This window comes from Nannobrachium achirus (assembly GCF_963921795.1).
Source record: "Nannobrachium achirus genome assembly, chromosome: 16".
NCBI lineage: Eukaryota > Metazoa > Chordata > Actinopteri > Myctophiformes > Myctophidae > Nannobrachium > Nannobrachium achirus.
The window spans coordinates 58,397,585-58,416,443 of record NC_137823.1 but is presented as its reverse complement, the minus strand read 5'-3'; the positions used below and the strand labels follow the sequence as shown (position 1 = coordinate 58,416,443).

The 18,859-nt window shown below is 42.5% G+C and overlaps 1 protein-coding gene across 1 annotated transcript in view; it reads left to right on the top strand.

Annotated features, from left to right (window-relative positions):
* Positions 1–17,633, top strand: part of mpv17 (mitochondrial inner membrane protein MPV17) — a 58,686-nt gene extending 41,053 nt beyond the window's left edge. The window contains exons 6-8 of the mRNA XM_080745188.1: positions 13,873–13,905; positions 14,035–14,087; positions 15,169–17,633. Of these exons, the coding sequence (XP_080601314.1) occupies positions 13,873–13,905; positions 14,035–14,087; positions 15,169–15,238 (156 nt within the window). The 3' untranslated portion in view covers positions 15,239–17,633. The remainder of the gene's footprint in view (positions 1–13,872; positions 13,906–14,034; positions 14,088–15,168) is intronic.
* The last annotated feature ends 1,226 nt before the right edge of the window (positions 17,634–18,859 follow it).

Genomic DNA, 18,859 nt, shown 5'->3' with positions numbered 1-18,859 from the left:
GGACGTTTTAGTTCCGTATTGGAGTCATTTTAAATCTGCGGAACTATGCCCCTGATTCGGCTGCGTACAGTATGTAGGTAGGTAGGTAGCCGTGTGTGTTTAAGCCCGTAGGCCAATCAGGGACCAGCATTTCTGGAAACTTCATCATTAACAGCCAATGACGGACCAGCATTCCTGGTGATGCCAGTGGTGATGTCACTGGCGACTGGCGAGCGCAACTCATGGCGTGCTCTGCTGGCACAATGCGCATGTTGGCACCTCGACAGAGTGCAGTTCTGGTTAGTGTGGTTGCCAGTAGGGCAACCACACTATTGTTCTGTTCCGGCCTCTTTTTTTTTGGCCAATCAGGAAGCAGCATTCTCTGTGACGTCACCATTATAGAGTAAGTCCATTGAGATCAAAGTTTTGCCATAGCTTTGTTTGTGTGTGTGTGTGTGTGTGTGTGTGTGTGTGTAGCATAGCCTACATCCTAGACTTAAATCCTAGTCCGAAGACGTTATGCAAGCACGACCACCGCTCACTTCAGATTGGGTGTGATATTTAGTATTTGAATTCAGTAATGGCTAGGGTTGGGTATCGTCGGCGATACTTTTAATGGTATCGATTCACTGACGTCGATACTATCGAGTATCGGTTCACGTAAAAACGAACGATACCTTGTTTCGATACTTTTGAATGCACCCCTTGCCGGTCGCATCTGTAACAGTTGCGCTACTGAAAGTTTAATGACTGCTTTAGTAGGCGCGTTCTCCATATATGGGCATAAAATGAATGCCCCCATATATGGGCATAAAATGGATTGCAGACAGACAGATACAGATATCTCCATATATGGACATAAATGGACAGAGGCAAACAGATGGTCAAAGATCTCCATATATGGGCATAAAATGGACCCAGAACTATAACTGCAGTGATCTCCATATATGGACATAAAATGGACAGCGACATACAGACAGACAGATACAGATAACTCCATATATGGGCATAAATGGAACCAGGCAGACAGATGGTCAAAACGGGTCCTATGAAAACAGGTATAATGGGGTTTGCATTAAAGGGCGGGGCATTCATTCCCTATTTACATTGTTCCGAGTTGGCCAGGTCGCCGACTAGACGCTAGCTTCTAGTTATGATAATGATCCAACGTCTATAAAATAGCCCATAGAAAAAGGCAAATAATAATTATAATAATAATAATAAATAAAAAGTATCGAAAATGGTATCGAAAAAGGTATCGTATCGATTCCCAGGTATCGAAAAGGGTATCGTATCGATTAAAAGGTGAACGATACCCATCCCTAGTAATGGCTGCCAGTTCCCACCTGATGTCATGTGGGATTTCTGACTGCTCCAGGTCGTACTGAATAACTGCCAGCTTGCATAACGTCTTCAGACTAGGACTCAAGTCTAACATGAACAGGCCATCACTGTATAGTCCAAAGAGGAAGATACGATCTCCCACCATGCAACAGCAGCCATCAACCATCATTACTGGGCCTTCCCGCTTGGGCTTAACCTCCTTCCAGGAGAAGGTCGCGGGACTGAACTTCCACACATCTTTTAAGGCTTTCCAGTTAGAGTTCCAACCACCAAATATGTACAGCTCTCCGTTGTAGGTAAAGGCTGAATGACCACAGCGTTGTTCTGGAAGAAACTGTCCAGAAGGCGTGTCCAGCCAGCAGTTGGTCTCCGTGTCAAACACACTGATGGAGTTGTAGCACGGATACTCCCTCGATTTGGGGGAGCCCTCGCCCCCAAATACAAGCATCTTTGTCCCGATGACGGTGGCAGAGTGACTTGATGTAGCGGGAGGTGGAGTCCCTCTGGTGTTAATTAAAGACCAGATCATTGTGGTCGTGTCCAACTTGTAGATGTCATTAGTCCGTGCAGTCCGCTTGGTCCATCCTCCATGGATAAACATGATCTTCTCCAAGACAAAGGCTGAGTGGCCCTCCCTGCTCCCTGGAACAGTCCCAGAAACTCTGGGTTTGAACCATCCGTGGGTGTCAATGTCAAATGCAAAAAGCACATTGCAGTAACCTGTCTTAGTCCGACCTCCCCACATGTAGATGGTATCTTCTACCAGCACAGCAGTGTGGTACTGGCGCATGCAGGGAACTTCAAGGGGACCTTCTCCTCTTCTAGTTGCCACTGGGGGCAACGTCCTCCATCTCAGACACACTGTGTTGAAGATGTACATGTTGATGTTGATGTCCTTTAGAGGTTGACTAGAGTGACCTCCAAATGAGTACAGTTTGTTCCCCACGGCCACTGCAGCCTGATAACGTATATCTTTTGGTTTTCCTCTCACATTCACCGTCCAGCGCAACATTCGACACGCCTGCAACACTCTGAAAAAGAACCGATCCTTAACGAACTGAGTTTTATAATGTGTGCCACAATTTATAGTGGATGCCAGTCTGTGAGCTCAGTAATCTACTGTAGATGTCATTATTGTGTCATCATCCATATTTGGGCAGTTTCAGCCCAAGCCTTCTAGATAGATGGATGGCTTTATTGCTTGCGCCAGCGGAGCGCGCAAGTACTGCGATCAGCTGGGTATGTAATTATGTATGTCGGTGTCCTCTCTAGTTTAAGCCCGTAGCCCAATCAGGGACCAGCATCTCAGGGACGTCATCATTAACAGCCAATGAGGGACCAGTATTCCTGGTTGCAGAGTGCCACGAGGCGCACTCTGCTGGCGCACAAGTAGGCCATACATGGCCACAAGGCCCAAGTTGGCACCTCAAGAGAGTGCAGTTCTAGTTGATGCTGGGGTTTGGATTCAGGAGGCAGAGACAGCACAGCAGTTTAAGTTACAGTACAGGTCATTAGAACTAAATGGTAAATGGTAAATGGTGCATTTATATAGCGCTTTTATCCAAAGCGCTTTACAGAGATTGTGCATTACATTCACCCATTCACGCACACATTCATACACCGGTGGCGGAGGAAACCATGCAAGGCAACAACCTGCTCACCGGGAGCAATGTGGGGTTCAGAGTCATGCCCAAGGACCCTTCGACATTAACTCAGGGGGAGCCCGGATTCGAACTGGGAACCTTTCGGGAACCCTTCGTACTCTAATAACGGTTTCTCTACCCCTGAGCTATGCCGCCCCACAACCCCAACTACAATAGGATACAATCATAGGAAGAGTAACAGCACAATTAATGCACCATTATTTGATTAATTGTGTGCTCACTGAAAGGCCAGACCAGTATGTTATACCAAAACTCTATAGATCAAGGTTATTCTCCTCAAACTAGACCAGGTCAACCTGGTTGTGCCAGACCCCCTGTCTGTCATCATCATTTATGACATCATGCCTTTTGTAGGCATGTCATCATCATGTCATCATCATATATACCCTTTATATAGAAAAGGGACAGACCGACATTTGCTTATGTAGGCCTACCCATTTCATGGGTCTGGCAAAAACTGACAAAGGCAGGGCCTTAGCCAATGAGGAGCAGCGTTCTTGGTGACATCACCACTAGGCATGGAGCATCGATCCTGCTTATTGAGCTGGGCTTTTATCGAGCCCACTATTGAGTGTTTTCTAATATTTTGTGGAAAGATATGAGATGACAAATTCAGAACATAACTGGTATCTTTTATTATTGCCCATTTGTGTTGTGACTGTGAGTTTGTGGCTGACCACCATCTATGAAGATGACGATTGACAAAAGTAACACATATCATTAAATATCATTAAAACAATCATTCGTTAGTGTGCAATAAGTGTTAAATGGCTTTATATTATGAATAGTACTGTAATAATTTCTTGATCGCCTCTTGTCTTGATTGCTTAAACATGATCGTGGGCTGCTATGCTTGATAACAAGCTTGATAAGCCCAAAGCTTATTGATACCGGGTACTCAATAAATCTGTTATCGGGTTATCAAGCTACCCTTGTTTAGGGCTCCATCCCTAATCACCACCAACAAGTGCGACCTGATATAAATACACACACATGAAATCTTTTGTAGTTTGTTCTCCTAAATCTTTAGATACTAAAGAATATAAAATAGGAGTCTCAGAAGAAATGTTCCAGTACCCGTTGGGCAGATTTTTATTCCCATTTATGTTGGAGTGCCCGTTGGGTAGATCTTTGTGCCCATGGCGTTCCATGTGCGCCCACACTGTTTCGTAGGAACAGTATTTCTAGTTAACATTGATTTTTACATTATAGATCTCAATAGAAATACCATTAAATGGGGGTCCGAAGCCTAACAAATGCATGTCAAAATAGTTGAGAATCACTGCTAGAGCCGTAATTATGGGGCTCCCTGCCCTGGCATTATCTTTTCAAATGTCTGCCGGCTAATACGTTTTGGGAGTCCTTGAAAAGGTTTGAGAACCTCTGCGTTATACTATTGCAAAGAAAACTGAGCATCATTGAAGCGGTGAAAGCCGCTTCCAAGGTGTGGCTTTGTCTGTCCCATGTCTGTCCCATGTCTGTCCCATGTCTTCCCCGTGCATGCAGAATTGAGGATTGGTCAAGCTTCACATGACAATTTGGCCCTCCAGACAAAATCATTCATTCATTCATTCAGAATTCATGAAAATATAGAACTAAAGCACACAGAAAGTATGGATCTAGAAGATAGAATGTATAGATCTAGAACACAGATTTCATAGCTCTAGAACACATAGAATAAGAATTCACCGCTTCACTTCGAACCGAGGTTCGATTTTTTTACAGTGTGGTGTAACTTACCTGAACAAGCAGTGAGTATCATCCACAGGTAGTGTTGATGTGCTGTGGTTCTTCTGGGCTGTGTTTTGGTGACACCAACACGCTGGAGATGGAGATGGAGTTTCTGTGTAACATATTTGACCCAATGACAGAATGCTACAAATAGACAAATATCACTGCAGTCATTATCATTATCACATTATCACATCATATAGTTTTTTGAGCGGTGGTAAACTTCTCCATAGAGTGGCTGTGTGTGTGTGTGTCTGTAGCCAGATTCCTGTCATGTTTTGCCATAGCAATGTGTGTGTGTGTGTGTGTGTGAGTGTGTCTGTAGCCTGTACATCTTAGACTTATATCCTAGTCTGAAGACGTTATGCAAGCATGATGACCACCGCTCCGAATTTAACTTCCCTATTAGTTACATATTACTCTCCCAGCAAGCAGGTCAGGACCTGGACCAATCAGTGACGTCTGGATTGGGGCCAGATCACAGCCCATATGGGGATGATCTTGACCTCATTACCAGGACGTCATATGGACTTTTTTACTCGAATCAAATTTTTGTCTTAGGAATGTGACAAAAACCAAAAAATATTATTGAACTCTACTCTCCATGGCATGAGTAATCAATAGAAAAAAAGGCATTTTGGGGGTGAACTACTCCTTTAAAGTACCAAAAGTAAAAGTACAAAATGTTTGAAAATAGCAGATCTACAAGCTTGTAGATTGGCTATTTTCAAAAAGCCACGGTATAAAATATGGCTAAAGTGGTTTAATTATGTTTTATAATATTGTAATTTAATAGTAGTAACTAAAGTTGTCAAATAAATGTAGTGGAGTAAAAGTACAACGTTTGCCTCTGAGATGTTGTGGAGTACTGAAAACTGGAAATACTCAAGTAAAGTAGGAAATACCTCAAAGCTGTACTCAAGTACAGTACTTAAGTAAATATACTTAGTTATGTTCCACCACTGCTAAACAGGCCATCTAAACATGAGACTAGTGAGCACAAGTCCAACTTATAAACAAAGGTAGCCCAATTAGCCCAATGAGGCTAGCATGACAGTTAGCATTAGCAAAGTTACATTAGCAATTAGCATCACATCAGTATTATAGCATTATGGACATTAGCTTATAGCACCATGTAATGTGTAGCACTGTTCACCATAGACATCACTGCAAGTCAATACAATAAGCTACTATGTGTGTCCACACAGTAAGCTTAGAAACATGTTTAAAATTATTGTTCATATTATTGCTAAATGCTTATAATTCAAACTTTTACAGACTACTTTCAAACTCACCTCTCATTCAATGCTCTCTTTGTGGCTTTGTGTTCTTAAGGACCCAACTAAGCATAAAGACAATATATTTAGCTGCCCTGAGCAATGCCTAATAAGAAACCTAATAAGAGACTTAATAAACAATATTTCCATATGATCTGTAATGTTTTTTATGTAATAAAACATCACTGTAATGTAATCTACTTTATTTTTCTCTTCAATTCTTGATGTAGACTAGTAATACATTCTGAATAAATTACAACATGCCATGCTGTGGAGAGCCCTCTTAGAGACCAAGTCTGGCAGCATGGCTTGGCGAACAGCACCCTCTGGTGGCCAACAGTGGACTCTCGTTCAAACTAGTCTTTGGCAAGGGAGGGTTATGTGAGCGCTCTCATTCTAAGTCCTTGGCTATAACAAGGTATTGTAGATGTAGAGACGCTTGGCTCAGGAGGGAGAGCTGCCGTCTCAGAAGATCCCTGTTCCCCCTGGCTCCATGTTGAAGTGTCCCTGAGCAAGGCATTTAACCCCTAACTGTAACTACGCACACTGCCTACGTACTATATGGGTCAGTAATGAGATCATTAGATCAAATCCTAGGTGCTGGACAGAAAAACAGATCTACAAGCTCACAACACCTCGCAGAGCTTGTAGATTTTTGTCTATTGTTGGCTAAACTTCCCTGAGCTTTGGTGCAGAGGGGGAAAGAATAGACTAAGTGAAAGGTCTAGTTTATTAAGTATTGATGGTTCAAGTGGTTAAATATCTGAAAACACAAATTGACATGAATCCAAAATACACTGACGATCGTGCTGTCAAACAATGAAACTACATGGAATCTATGAACTGGTTTTGGGGGTCCCTGCTTCATCTCTCTCTCAACTAAGGGGTCCTTGGCCTGAAAACGTTGAAGACCCCTGTATTAATGATTAGCACGTCCTCTGACCACTAGTTGAACAGGCCTGGTCTAACCTATTCCTGATTGATTCCTGTTTAGCTTGGTTGTGGACCAACGCAACGCTCTTATCTCATTATTTATCTCTTGATAAGAAGATAGAAGATTCTGCTTGAACCAACACCTGAGAGCTCAGGTGTTGGTTCCACCAGTTGTTTCATCATGAGCCTCGTTGGGACACAAATTATCTGCATTTTACTGAATAAAGGCTGCTTTGTGAGATGTACTGTAACAGCAGTGGTTCTCAACCTTTTCAGGCTGCGACCCCCAAAGAATCATATTTAACTGGGGACCCTTCCCACCGTACGAGCACTAAGAGTTGAGGCATTACATGTTGTATAACACGGTTCTATTGTGAAAATAGCAGATCTACATGCTCACTTGCGAGGCGTTGTCAGCATGTAGATCGGCTATTTTCACAATTTCTGCCTCTAATATTTGACAATTTGGCCAATGTTTAATTTGTAATTTTAAAGTCCTTAACACCTTCTAAGCCAAGGGGAGCCCCTTAATGTTAAAACCGTACTATATCGCACATCCCCCCAGGGACTCTCAGCCACGTCGTACATTCCCGGACTTTGTCTTTAAAACCGGAATAAAAGCTTTTGATCCGAAAATCGGCGATCGTCTAACCTTCCCTAGTCACCACTCGTGCACTGATAGCTCATGCAGACCGTGCATGAAGCAGAGGTGACGTCAGCGCCTCTCCTTCTCCAAGGCACCTTCCACCCATCCGTTTACTGTCTACACACTCGAGCTCCTCCTGCAGCCATGCTTGGGGCTATGCTAGCGAAACTTTTCAGTTCTGTTCTTCAGTCACACATGGACTATTTGCGGGGACATTTACGTGAAAGGATCGCGCACGCGAAACGCACGGGGACATCGACGATCGGCCAAAACCCCCATTCTATCCCAACGGAGATCGAGAAAATCATGGTGAGTTACTGGCCTGGGGGGGAAAAAAAAAGAAAAAACAGCGGCGCTGTTCAAGATGGAGGGGCTGCGGGGTCATGTTTATAAACATAATATTATGTCTCAGATCACAATACAATAATAGAAATTTCACGGCTAATCTACCAACCACCATTCTATTTCGGACTGCAACGTGTTAAATTGTCACTTTGGAAATGTGCAGGTACCCTCTATAGTCTATACACTTAAACTTTATGTTGGTTTGTTTACTATTGAGTTAGAAAACAATGATGAACATTATCTGGGGACCCCCCAAAATAATGGGGGTCCCGACCCACAGGTTGAGAACCACTGCTGTAGAGTACAGCCTCTTTGACAACAAGCCATTGCATTTCAAGAAAAGCCAGCGGTTTTATTTGAAAGAAAGACAGTTTTATTGTCAGCCGATTCCATCAACCCAGTTACCGTGTCAGTTAGTCGGTATCGTCTTAGAAAAGCAAAACACAACCTGTGCAGCAAAGCCGTTTTGTTCTACAAATGCTTTATTTTTATGAATATCTTTTTTTTTTCGTTAAACATTATTTATGAGTGTAGAGATCATTTTGTGAGTCCAGCCCACATCAGTTTGCAGTTGACATCGCGCCTCTTTAACGTAAAAGGGTCTACAATAACTGTGCCCCCCCCCCCCCCCCCTCCCCCGCCATTGAAAAGGCCAAGGGCAGGCAGTGTGCCTGATGGAGACCATACCAATGAATTACGTTCTGTTGCCTATTTATAGAATGCACCCAAGTTTGTGTGTGTTGTGATTAAGATCCCAATAGATGAGACACCTTTTTCAGGTGTTTTCTTTTTTTTTTTTTTTTTTGCCTCAAGTTGATGCTCAACTTGCTTGCTTTACCTACCATGTAAAATATTATTGCGACCGTAGGTCACCGCTTGTCCGTATGTATCTCTGTCTAACTGACACTGTGGTTGTTCTATGGGTTTGTCGCTCTGACATCACGCTCTGGCTTCAGTGTGATGATCACACTAACAGAATCCCTTTTATGCCCATATATGGAGTCCCCTGATGTCATCAATATTAAGCCCATATCTAACAGGACTTCATATGGGAATGCCCATATATGGAGGCCACACTAACGGCTGGTTCTACAGACAGGGATCTCCATGTATGGGCATAAAATGGTATGATATGTCATAGACATCATAGGACTTTCGCATAACGAATAACTGAGTATGCATGTTTGGGCTCTCACAGTATCTCCATATAGAGTACATGGATCTCTATGGGTACCAGGGGTCTCCATATATGGGTAACTGGTCCGATATACATTACTAGCCAGATGGCCAAGAATTGGCTCACCGAGGTTGCATGTCGCCCTGAGGCGTCTTACTAGTTTTTAATACCTGATCATGATGTATACTATTTTGTAATACATGCAACACATGTCCATCTAAATAACAGTTACATCTAAAATACACAAATAAAAACATGGGATACACTGTATAATGAATTAAAATTTAAAATTAAATCAAAATCATGCTCTAAAAGTAATCTGATCCTCTGTAATATATGATATAGTCTCTGAGGGGAAAAACCTGAAGGTAGCAAGGTCCAAAGGATTAATTGAGCCTAATTAATTATCCCACTGACACAAGCATCACCACACAGTAAAATCCTTAGTGTTACGGGTCCATTTGGTTACATTTGTACTCTTGGGAGTTACATTTTCCCTGACGGTTTCACAGTGCAGCAGCAATCTCAGCTCAGGTGGCTTTCATTGTACCTTGTTTGATCATAATTATAAAAACAGTTACGCCCCAGCAAACAAACACCAGCAGCAAGAAAATAAACCCAAAACCCATTGGAACAGTGTTTTTATATGTCAAGACACGTTGAGCTGACCTTTAAGACATTTTGTGAGTTCAGTTTATGTAGGTTACGTTTGTCTCTGTGCGTGTGAGCAGGCACGTGCACACATAAACATCAAAGGGGGCTTGAGCCCCTTCCCTTTTACCCGTCTGTAAAAAAGTGCCCTCTCCAGACCATGAATGCAGTTTTCACTATGGTGAAAGAAATGCAAATGCCCCCTCTTTCCATGCCATACCTGAAGGCAACATTCAAGAGAAATGCCTTGTCCAAACTCTCCTGAACTTGAATGCAGCATCTTATGTTGAAAGAATTGCCCTCTCTGTGTAGAAATCCATGCCGTTACGCCACATCTCCAATATTGATTTGATTTAGCTTAGTTCAGTGTGGTATCATCCATCGAAAATAGCCGACCTCCAAGCTCACAACGCGTCGCAGCTCAACGCGTTGTGAGCTTGGAGGTCTGCTATTTTCGATATTTCCGCCAAAAGGCCCTTTTAGAAATTTCAGCCCCTGCCTCTCTAACATTTCTTTGCACGTCCCTACCTGTGAGTGTTTGGAATTTGGACGAAGGTACTGGAGAATTGAATCCATGCTTTATTTAATCAATGCATGTAAATGTTATAATTTTACAAACATGTGACATGGCCTTCCAAGCATCTCAAAAACAGCCTAACACTGTAGCAATGCATTTTGCATGCAAGTGTAACATTAAAGGTGATACACCATGAAATTTCACTTTTCCTATTTTAAAACCTTTTTTTGGGGTCCCACTAGCACCTTCTATCCTCACAAAGTCCCATTTCTGACCGTTGTGTCTTTCTCTGGTTTTGAGAAGGCGAAGGTTAAAAGTATCCCACGGGTTCTCAAAACAGGCTGTCCAGATTTGCCTCCGATTGTGACGTCATCTGCCGATTGTGACGTCATCACACACAAAAAAAAAATAATCAAAAAAATGTTTTTTTCAAAAAAATATTTTTTTTCAAAAGGATTGGGGGGGGACATAAACAATATGACATAAATACTTTTTAAATGCATGGTGTATCACCTTTAATTGAATGGTTCTTTATTGAAACATGAGGTGTGTGTTAGCCTACGAGGCATACAGCTTACTGATCCATAACTTCAAGGGGCACTTCTTTATTTTAACTATGATATGGGTCAGTGTTTGCATGTTCTTACCCTTATTTAACTGTGAGTGTAAAATACAGACCTTTTACCATTGTATTCAAGTAGCTGTGGATGCAGCCAGTTCATACGTACATCCCTCCGTGGCCTTTTAATAAATCATAATACTGTTGCTTGGAAGATGGTAATGGTGACATAAGAGAGAACCGCTGATACCCAGAAGACAGGTGGGTGACAGTTTAAATGCCACAGGAGAATGGATGCGAGTGTAGGACAAGATGACGCTGAGCAATCAATTAAAATCTTTCGATACATGCCCATCCATTGTGTTGTGGTTATTTAGACACTTAGTTCTGGGAAGGCACGTAGTCCCACAGACCTGGAGGGATTCCCACCTGAGCCTCCCTACTGTGTGACTGTCTCTCCTACACACTGTCTACTACTCAGCTTTCCTACTGTCTGCCTTTCCTACACTGTCTCCCTCTCAGCTTTCCTCCTGTCTTGTCTCTCCAACACATCTTCCCCAGATTCTCCCTACTCTCTTGGCCCTATCTTGCCTTATCCCTTACGTTTAAACCTTTTTCCCCCAAACAACTTACTTGCTCACGTGACTTTATAATAAACCTGCTGTCAAATAAATAAATGCATGTCCCATGGGCTCCATGAAGGCTCTAGTTAGCCCAGGAGGAGGAGTGCTCATAGCGGTTAGAGAGAGTGGGTCAGTCCACGGTTGTGGTTGTTCTAAGAACTCCATGTGGGGCATCATGGATATCGTTAAACCAACAGGGATGTCATTCTGGCTCACTGGATGCTCCTATGGTCCATAGTGGACCTCCAGGCAGATCATGCTGGCTCTTATGCCCAATAAGCACTCGTGAACTGACATGTAGCAAGGAGAGTTGTTCCCCGGTGGTGGTGTTTGTAAGACCTCCTTGTCATGCTTAGCTGTGTGTCAGGACAGGCAGACTGGCTCACAAGAGAGTCGGTATCTGGTTGTTTCATATTTTTCTAAGACCAGTAATAGTCCCCACTCCCCACCCAGTAACTGAGCATTATGGCCCAGAGGGTCCTGGGCTGCTCCAGACTGAAAACACAGAATCTGAGCATGGGGTTATACTGTATGTGGAAAGCAATGCTTGTCCATCAGATAGCAGCAGGGAGGTCCGTTAAGCGCCTTTCAGACGGAGCGCGGCAGTCTGAAAAAAGAGAAAAACAGGACAAGACGAAGAAGATGTTGGGCCTGATCTAAATTATTTACCCCCTCTCCGCTTTGTAAACAGCTGTGCCTCAACTTGCCCACTTTGAGTTTCTCGCTTGCGGGTCGAAGTCGACAATGCTTGTTGTGAAACTGTGATATTTCTTATGGATCTTAGTAACAACAAGATGCATCCATGCCTCCCACTCACTGTTCCTTCCACCGTCCATTGGCTGTTGAGAGCCACCGCTCACTTCACTTATTGTGATTATTTCCTTAGATTAACCATCTGCTGTTGTCAAATGAACATTTCTTAAACTTTCATGGCATATGACACGGAAAGATGGGTCAAAGCCAGCTTAACTTGGATTGTACACAGTAGCTTTGTAGATTTTGTAGCTGCTACAAACGTCCTGCATCACTTACTGTACGTACTGTATCTTCATTTTCCATTGAAAATGAATGGTAGCCTGTAGCATTGTAGCTGCCAGTGTGACTGAATGAATGGTAGTCTGTAGCATTGTAGCTGCCAGTGTGACTGAATGAATGGTAGTCTGTAGCATTGTAGCTGCCAGTGTGACTGAATGAATGGTAGTCTGTAGCATTGTAGCTGCCAGTGTGACTGAATGAATGGTAGTCTGTAGCATTGTAGCTGCCAGTGTGACTGAATGAATGGTAGTCTGTAGCATTGTAGCTGCCAGTGTGACTGAATGAATGGTAGTCTGTAGCATTGTAGCTGCCAGTGTGACTGAATGAATGGTAGTCTGTAGCATTGTAGCTGCCAGTGTGACTGAATGAATGGTAGTCTGTAGCATTGTAGCTGCCAGTGTGACTGAATGAATGGTAGTCTGTAGCATTGTAGCTGCCAGTGTGACTGAATGAATGGTAGTCTGTAGCATTGTAGCTGCCAGTGTGACTGAATGAATGGTAGTCTGTAGCATTGTAGCTGCCAGTGTGACTGAATGAATGGTAGTCTGTAGCATTGTAGCTGCCAGTGTGACTGAATGAATGGTAGTCTGTAGCATTGTAGCTGCCAGTGTGACTGAATGAATGGTAGTCTGTAGCATTGTAGCTGCCAGTGTGACTGAATGAATGGTAGTCTGTAGCATTGTAGCTGCCAGTGTGACTGAATGAATGGTAGTCTGTAGCATTGTAGCTGCCAGTGTGACTGTGAATGCAGCATGGTAGCCTGTAGCATTGTAGCTGCCAGTGTGACTGTGAATGCAGCATGGTAGCCTGTAGCATTGTAGCTGCCAGTGTGACGCTGCACCCCATCCACATTGAATCACTGCATTAGATGCAAAGGAATTACTTAAAAATCAGCTCATGTTATGGGGCGGAATTGTACAACTCGAGCAATTCTTGATTCTGGAATTACTCGGAATTACTGAAAATCTCCATAGAATGTAAGGCAGGTTAGTTACTTAGCGTAAGGCAGGTTAGTTACTTAGCGTCGGCAGGTTAGTTACTTAGCGTAAGGTTTACTGAGGTTAGGTTTAGGGTTGGGGGTAGAGTTAGGGTTAGTTTTAGTGTTTAGTTTTAGTGTAGTTAGCCAATAGAAGTTGCCTTGCCATTCTATGGAGATTTTCAGTAATTCCGAGTAATTCCAGAATCAAGAATTGCTCGAGTTGTACAATTCCGCCCCATAACATGAGCTGATTTTTAAGTAATTCCTTTGCATCTAATGCAGTGATTCAATGTGGATCGGCTTCCTACAAGCAATACAACTGTACCTTGCCAGGAAGTCCCAAAGAATTTAGGCTAAACAAACCATCACAAGTTATGATGATGCTAATAATTCATCATTTCTGTCTTTACAGGACTACACAGATGCCTTGATCGCAAACTACTATGTAAGCTTTCCATATCACATTGATTCTCACTTATCTGCATATAATTAGAATGTCTGAATGAACTATGCATTATTATGTTCTAATTAATATAAGGAAATGTACAATCTTGACATTCTGTTTGTCTTTCAGCTGTGGCCACCAGTCCAGATTGCCAACTTTTATTTCATTCCACTGCACCACAGGTAAGGGTCTACAAGCTGACTCCTTCGACAGGGTCTATCGAACAATGCAAACAAATACATATGAATCTTTTTTTGTCATCTAAAACATGTTAGCTGCAATGTTACGTTTTTACAAAGCATTTCGCATTTAAGCGTCATATGAATGGTTTTCAGTCCAGCATTTGAACACCTTTAGAACACCTTTATATATTTCATACCAACGAAAACCCTGTTTTGATACTGCCTGACAAAATATTACTGTACAACAGTGGTTCTCAACCTTTTCAGGCTGCGACCCCCTAGAAAAATCAGATTTTAACTGGGGATCCCCCCCCCCCCACCCTGATGAGCACTAAAGCCCTTTGCACACAGGACAGTTGCGTTTTTTTCCGTTTGCGGCATGAATAAAACGCATTGGATTTGGTGTGCAAGGCTGTGCGGAATCGGCACTGCGAGTCATAAAAGGAGTGATGAGTTTTTTACCGCATGCGACAAGACGCACAAATCGAACTGGGTTCGATCAAGAAAAAAACGCACGGCGGCAGCCACTCGTCGCACGGCTAATTCGGAGCCGGTGTGCATGAGGTCATAGAGAATCATTGTTTTCTTTTCAAAAATGTATATTGTCCGTTTTATCCGTGCGGTGAAACGCGCCTGTGTGCAAAGGGCTTAAGGGTGGATTCACACTCCACTTTTAGAGCCTAATTTGTTTTGGTTCGGCTCTGTCTAAACTATGATATGGCATCATTCAGAGGATCGGGGGGTGGGTAATGTAATTAATTCGGCAATTTCTGCCTCTAATATTTGACAATTTGGCCAATGTTTAATTTGTCATTTTAGAGGTATTAAAAAGTCCTTCAATTGTCACTTTAGAAATGTGCATACGTATACCCTCTATACACTTAAACTTTATGGTGGTTTGTTCACTGTTGAGCGAGAAAACAATGTTGCACATTAAGTTATTCATTTGGGGACCCCCTAAAATTATTTTGGGACCCCCCCTGGGGTTCCTGACCCACAGGTTGAGAACCACTATTGTACAACATGTGATCTAATCTCAACCCAAGCACACCCTCCAAACACAAGACTCCTCTGTTTGCAGGTTGGCTGTGGTTCAGCTCGTGGCCATAGGCTGGAATTCCTACCTGTCCTGGAAGGCCAACAAGATGTGAAGGCCCAGTCAAGTCAAGCCTCCCTACCTCACACTTCCACAGGGACGTGCTGGGCCCCTGATTCAGCCCAGGAAAAAGAGTTGTAGAGGCCCTCATTGCAGCGCTATATAGCGCTGCTGCTATATATAGCGGTAATGGTAACTCAAAGAGTTACCATTTCAGATCATGACAAGTGACAAGCCAGTGGGCCAATTACATAAGTTATATTTTGTCGTTGTCGGGTGGAAACCTTGTATGTCCAAAACCGTTTGTTTTGTATTTATCATTTAAAAAATGATTTATACTAGTGAAAACCGCCGATCTACAAGCACACAACGCCTCGCACCGTTGTGTGCTTGTAGATCTGGTGCGAGGCGTTGTGTGCTTGTAGATCTGCTGTTTTCACTACTTTTGTGCAACGGCCTTGTACGATGAAGCAGGGCTTTGCTTTGCGAAAAAAATGTATAAACTTGAAACTTGGAGATACAAGGTTTCTGCCCGACAGTGACGATTTACTTTGTTGGCCGCCGGGCCCCCAAATTGAAACAAAGGCTGACATTTTATTTGTATTTTTTTCCTAATGGCTGGCCTGGACCGGCCGGGAATGAACCGGCCGTTCGGGAGTTGTCCCCCTTTTCCCAATGGCCAGCACGTCCCTGTTCACAGCAGTCAGCGTTCAAGATGATATGAGAATGGGTTAACACTCACCTGTAGTGTGATATGGACTTTATATGCTCTGAAGACAGCCCACCTAGAAAACTGATGAGTCACTCGTAAAAGGTCATGTTTTTGTACATTCATGACAAAAATCACACTCGAGAGACTCAAATTTGCATTGCAGGAAAAGGGGATTTGGCCACTGGAAAGCACCCTTGTTAAAGTTATGTTGTTATAGTAGGAAACATTATTGCAGTATAACGTTTCATTGTTTGCATCTTCATGTATATTACAATACATTTGGAAACTGTTGACTCTTTTAAATGTAGACCAGAGGTCTTCAACAGGGGGTCCGGGACCCCTAGGGGGTCCTCAGAGTTACTACAGGGGGTCCTCCAAAACTGAGTGATAGAACCTTTTTTTCCACTTTTTTATATTAACCTCTTGAACTCTTGTGTCCATGCATATTCTGAGAACTTCTGAGCCAAAAAATAGCAGATCTACAAGCTCACGCGAGGCGTTGTGAGCTTGTAGATCGGCTATTTTAGGCAAAGAGGTAGAGGGGAAAAAGAGCAGACTAAGTACAGAATGAAAGGTCAAGTTTATTAAGTATTGACGGTTCAAGTGGTTAAATATCTGAAAACACAAATTGACATGAATCCACAATACATTGATGATTGTGCTGTCAAACGATGAAACAATATGGAATCTATGAAAAGGTTGTGGGGGTCCCTGCTTCATCTCTCTCTCTCAACTAAGGGGTCCTTGGTCTGAAAACGTTGAAGACGCCTGATGTAGACTTTTTTACATTAAAAACTATTTTGGCCTTTTAATAAATCATAGCCTGGTGCTGGGAAGACCGTGATGGTGACAGCGGACAGAAACCCAGAAGACAAGGTGGTTGGCTGTTCAAATGCCACTGGAGAATGGATGTGAGTGTGGGACAAGAGGATAGATGTCACACAGTAATCAATGAAAACCTTTCAATACGTGCCCATCAATTGTGTTTTGGTTAAGACACTCACCTCTGGGAGCACACGCAGGGGTGTCGCACCAAATTCTGGGCCCTGGGTACAAGGATTCACTCACATTTTGTGCTTTAACTATTGAAAAATAGCAGATATATAAGCTCGGTGCCACGCTTGCGAGGCTTGTAGATCTGCTAGTTTTGAGAAATCGTGAAAATCTTTGAATATTTCAAACCCTATAAGGTTAAAAAATATGTTTCTATGTCAGTGGTGCTCAAACTTCTTCATGTGAAGGACCCCCAAAATGATGTGTATTTGGCCACGGACCCCCATCTCAAAATATTTAGTTCCAGGGACTCCCCCAGCAGCAAAATGTGACCTGTTTGCTTAAAAAATACATATATTCAAAGATTTGCACACATTTTCACGACTTTTCAAAAATGGCAGATCTACAAGCTCGCAGTGCGGCACTCTGTGCTGTGAGCTTGTATATCTGCTATTTTTCAATAGCTAAAGTATACAATAATTAAGGCCCCTCCACCTTGGGGCCCTGGTAACTCAGTCCCACTTTCCCCTCCCTTGTGACGCCCTGAGCAGTGAGCACATACTCCTAAGGACCTGGAGTGATTCCCATCAGACCCATCTTTCTGTGCCTCTCCTCTGTCGCCCCTCTCAGCTTTCTCAGGATTTGGCCCTAGAATTGGAAACCACCTTTACTAAAATAATTTGTGTTAATAGTGAACAATACTGCAGTACCAGTTATATATTTGGAAACGATTTACTTTTTGAAATGTATACGTTTTAATATAAAAAATTCATCCCAGCATCGTGTTTTTCTCATTACTTTCATAGAATTGGGGTTGTTTTGAAGGCAGTGAGCTTGTGTATAGTCAAGCTGTCAACGAATTTAACTTGCATCTTCCCATAGAAAGAATTAGGGGACTGACGAATAGATTGAAATTGTGCCATAATAGGGAGCGCAAACTCTTTGAGATTTGATTAACTTTTGTTCACACAGGCTTTAAGCGTTTATATTTTTTGGCATGAATCAGGGCTATTGAACTCCCTTTACATCTGTGTGTTGGTTAAAACAATATTGAACCAATAGTAAAAGGTGCTTGGGACAAAACCTCCTAACTCCACACTTTCAGCCAAACCAGCAAACTCTACCAGATTGGCCCTCTCTTTTTTTCATAAATATGTGCTATTGAACACCCTTTACGTCTGTGTGTTGGTTAAAATAATATTGAACCAATGAAAAGTAGTAAAAAGCCATTCGGTCAAAACCTCATAACTCCACTTGAGCTCATTTTCCTGAAAATGAAAATTTTTAGTAAAGCAAGCCTGATACAAGTATCAAACATGCAATACAATTCAACAGAACACAGGGAAATATATATCTGTTAACAAGTTTTGGGGGGAGGATCCCCAGACCCCGTTGTGGAGTTCCGCGCACCCCCAAAAAAGAAACCTCTCCAATCTAACAGTTCGATGTTGGCAACCCTGAATCCAACACAATTCAGTGCTGGGACTTGAACCTCCAACTTATTACTCTCAAGGACAAGGTAGTATCTCTATCCACTGAGCTGCAATGACACAGAAGTCTTTAAAGGAGCTATAGTCAACCTTTTCTTGAAAAACGGATGCTAAAATAAAAATGTTTCGAAAATATTTTACAAAAAAATAAGCTTCATATATGTGTTTCTATTCAAAAATGACCACAAAAAGCGTAAAATAATGATAAAATAATCATTTTGGCCATTGTCAGACCGACACTTTGTTTACATTCTAGCCTATAGACTAGGATGTAAACAAAGTGTCGGCCCTACAATGAAAAAGTTGACTATAGCTCCTTTAAGCTTTTGTCAAGTAAAATCTGATTAATACAAATTTGGCCGCAGACCACTATCTGAAAACATTTAGTGCCAGGAGCTCCTATAAGAAATATTTGTATTAAAAGATAAAAAAATTAAGATGTTGGAGACAAATAGTCAAGCTGGGGAATCAAACCTGTGAC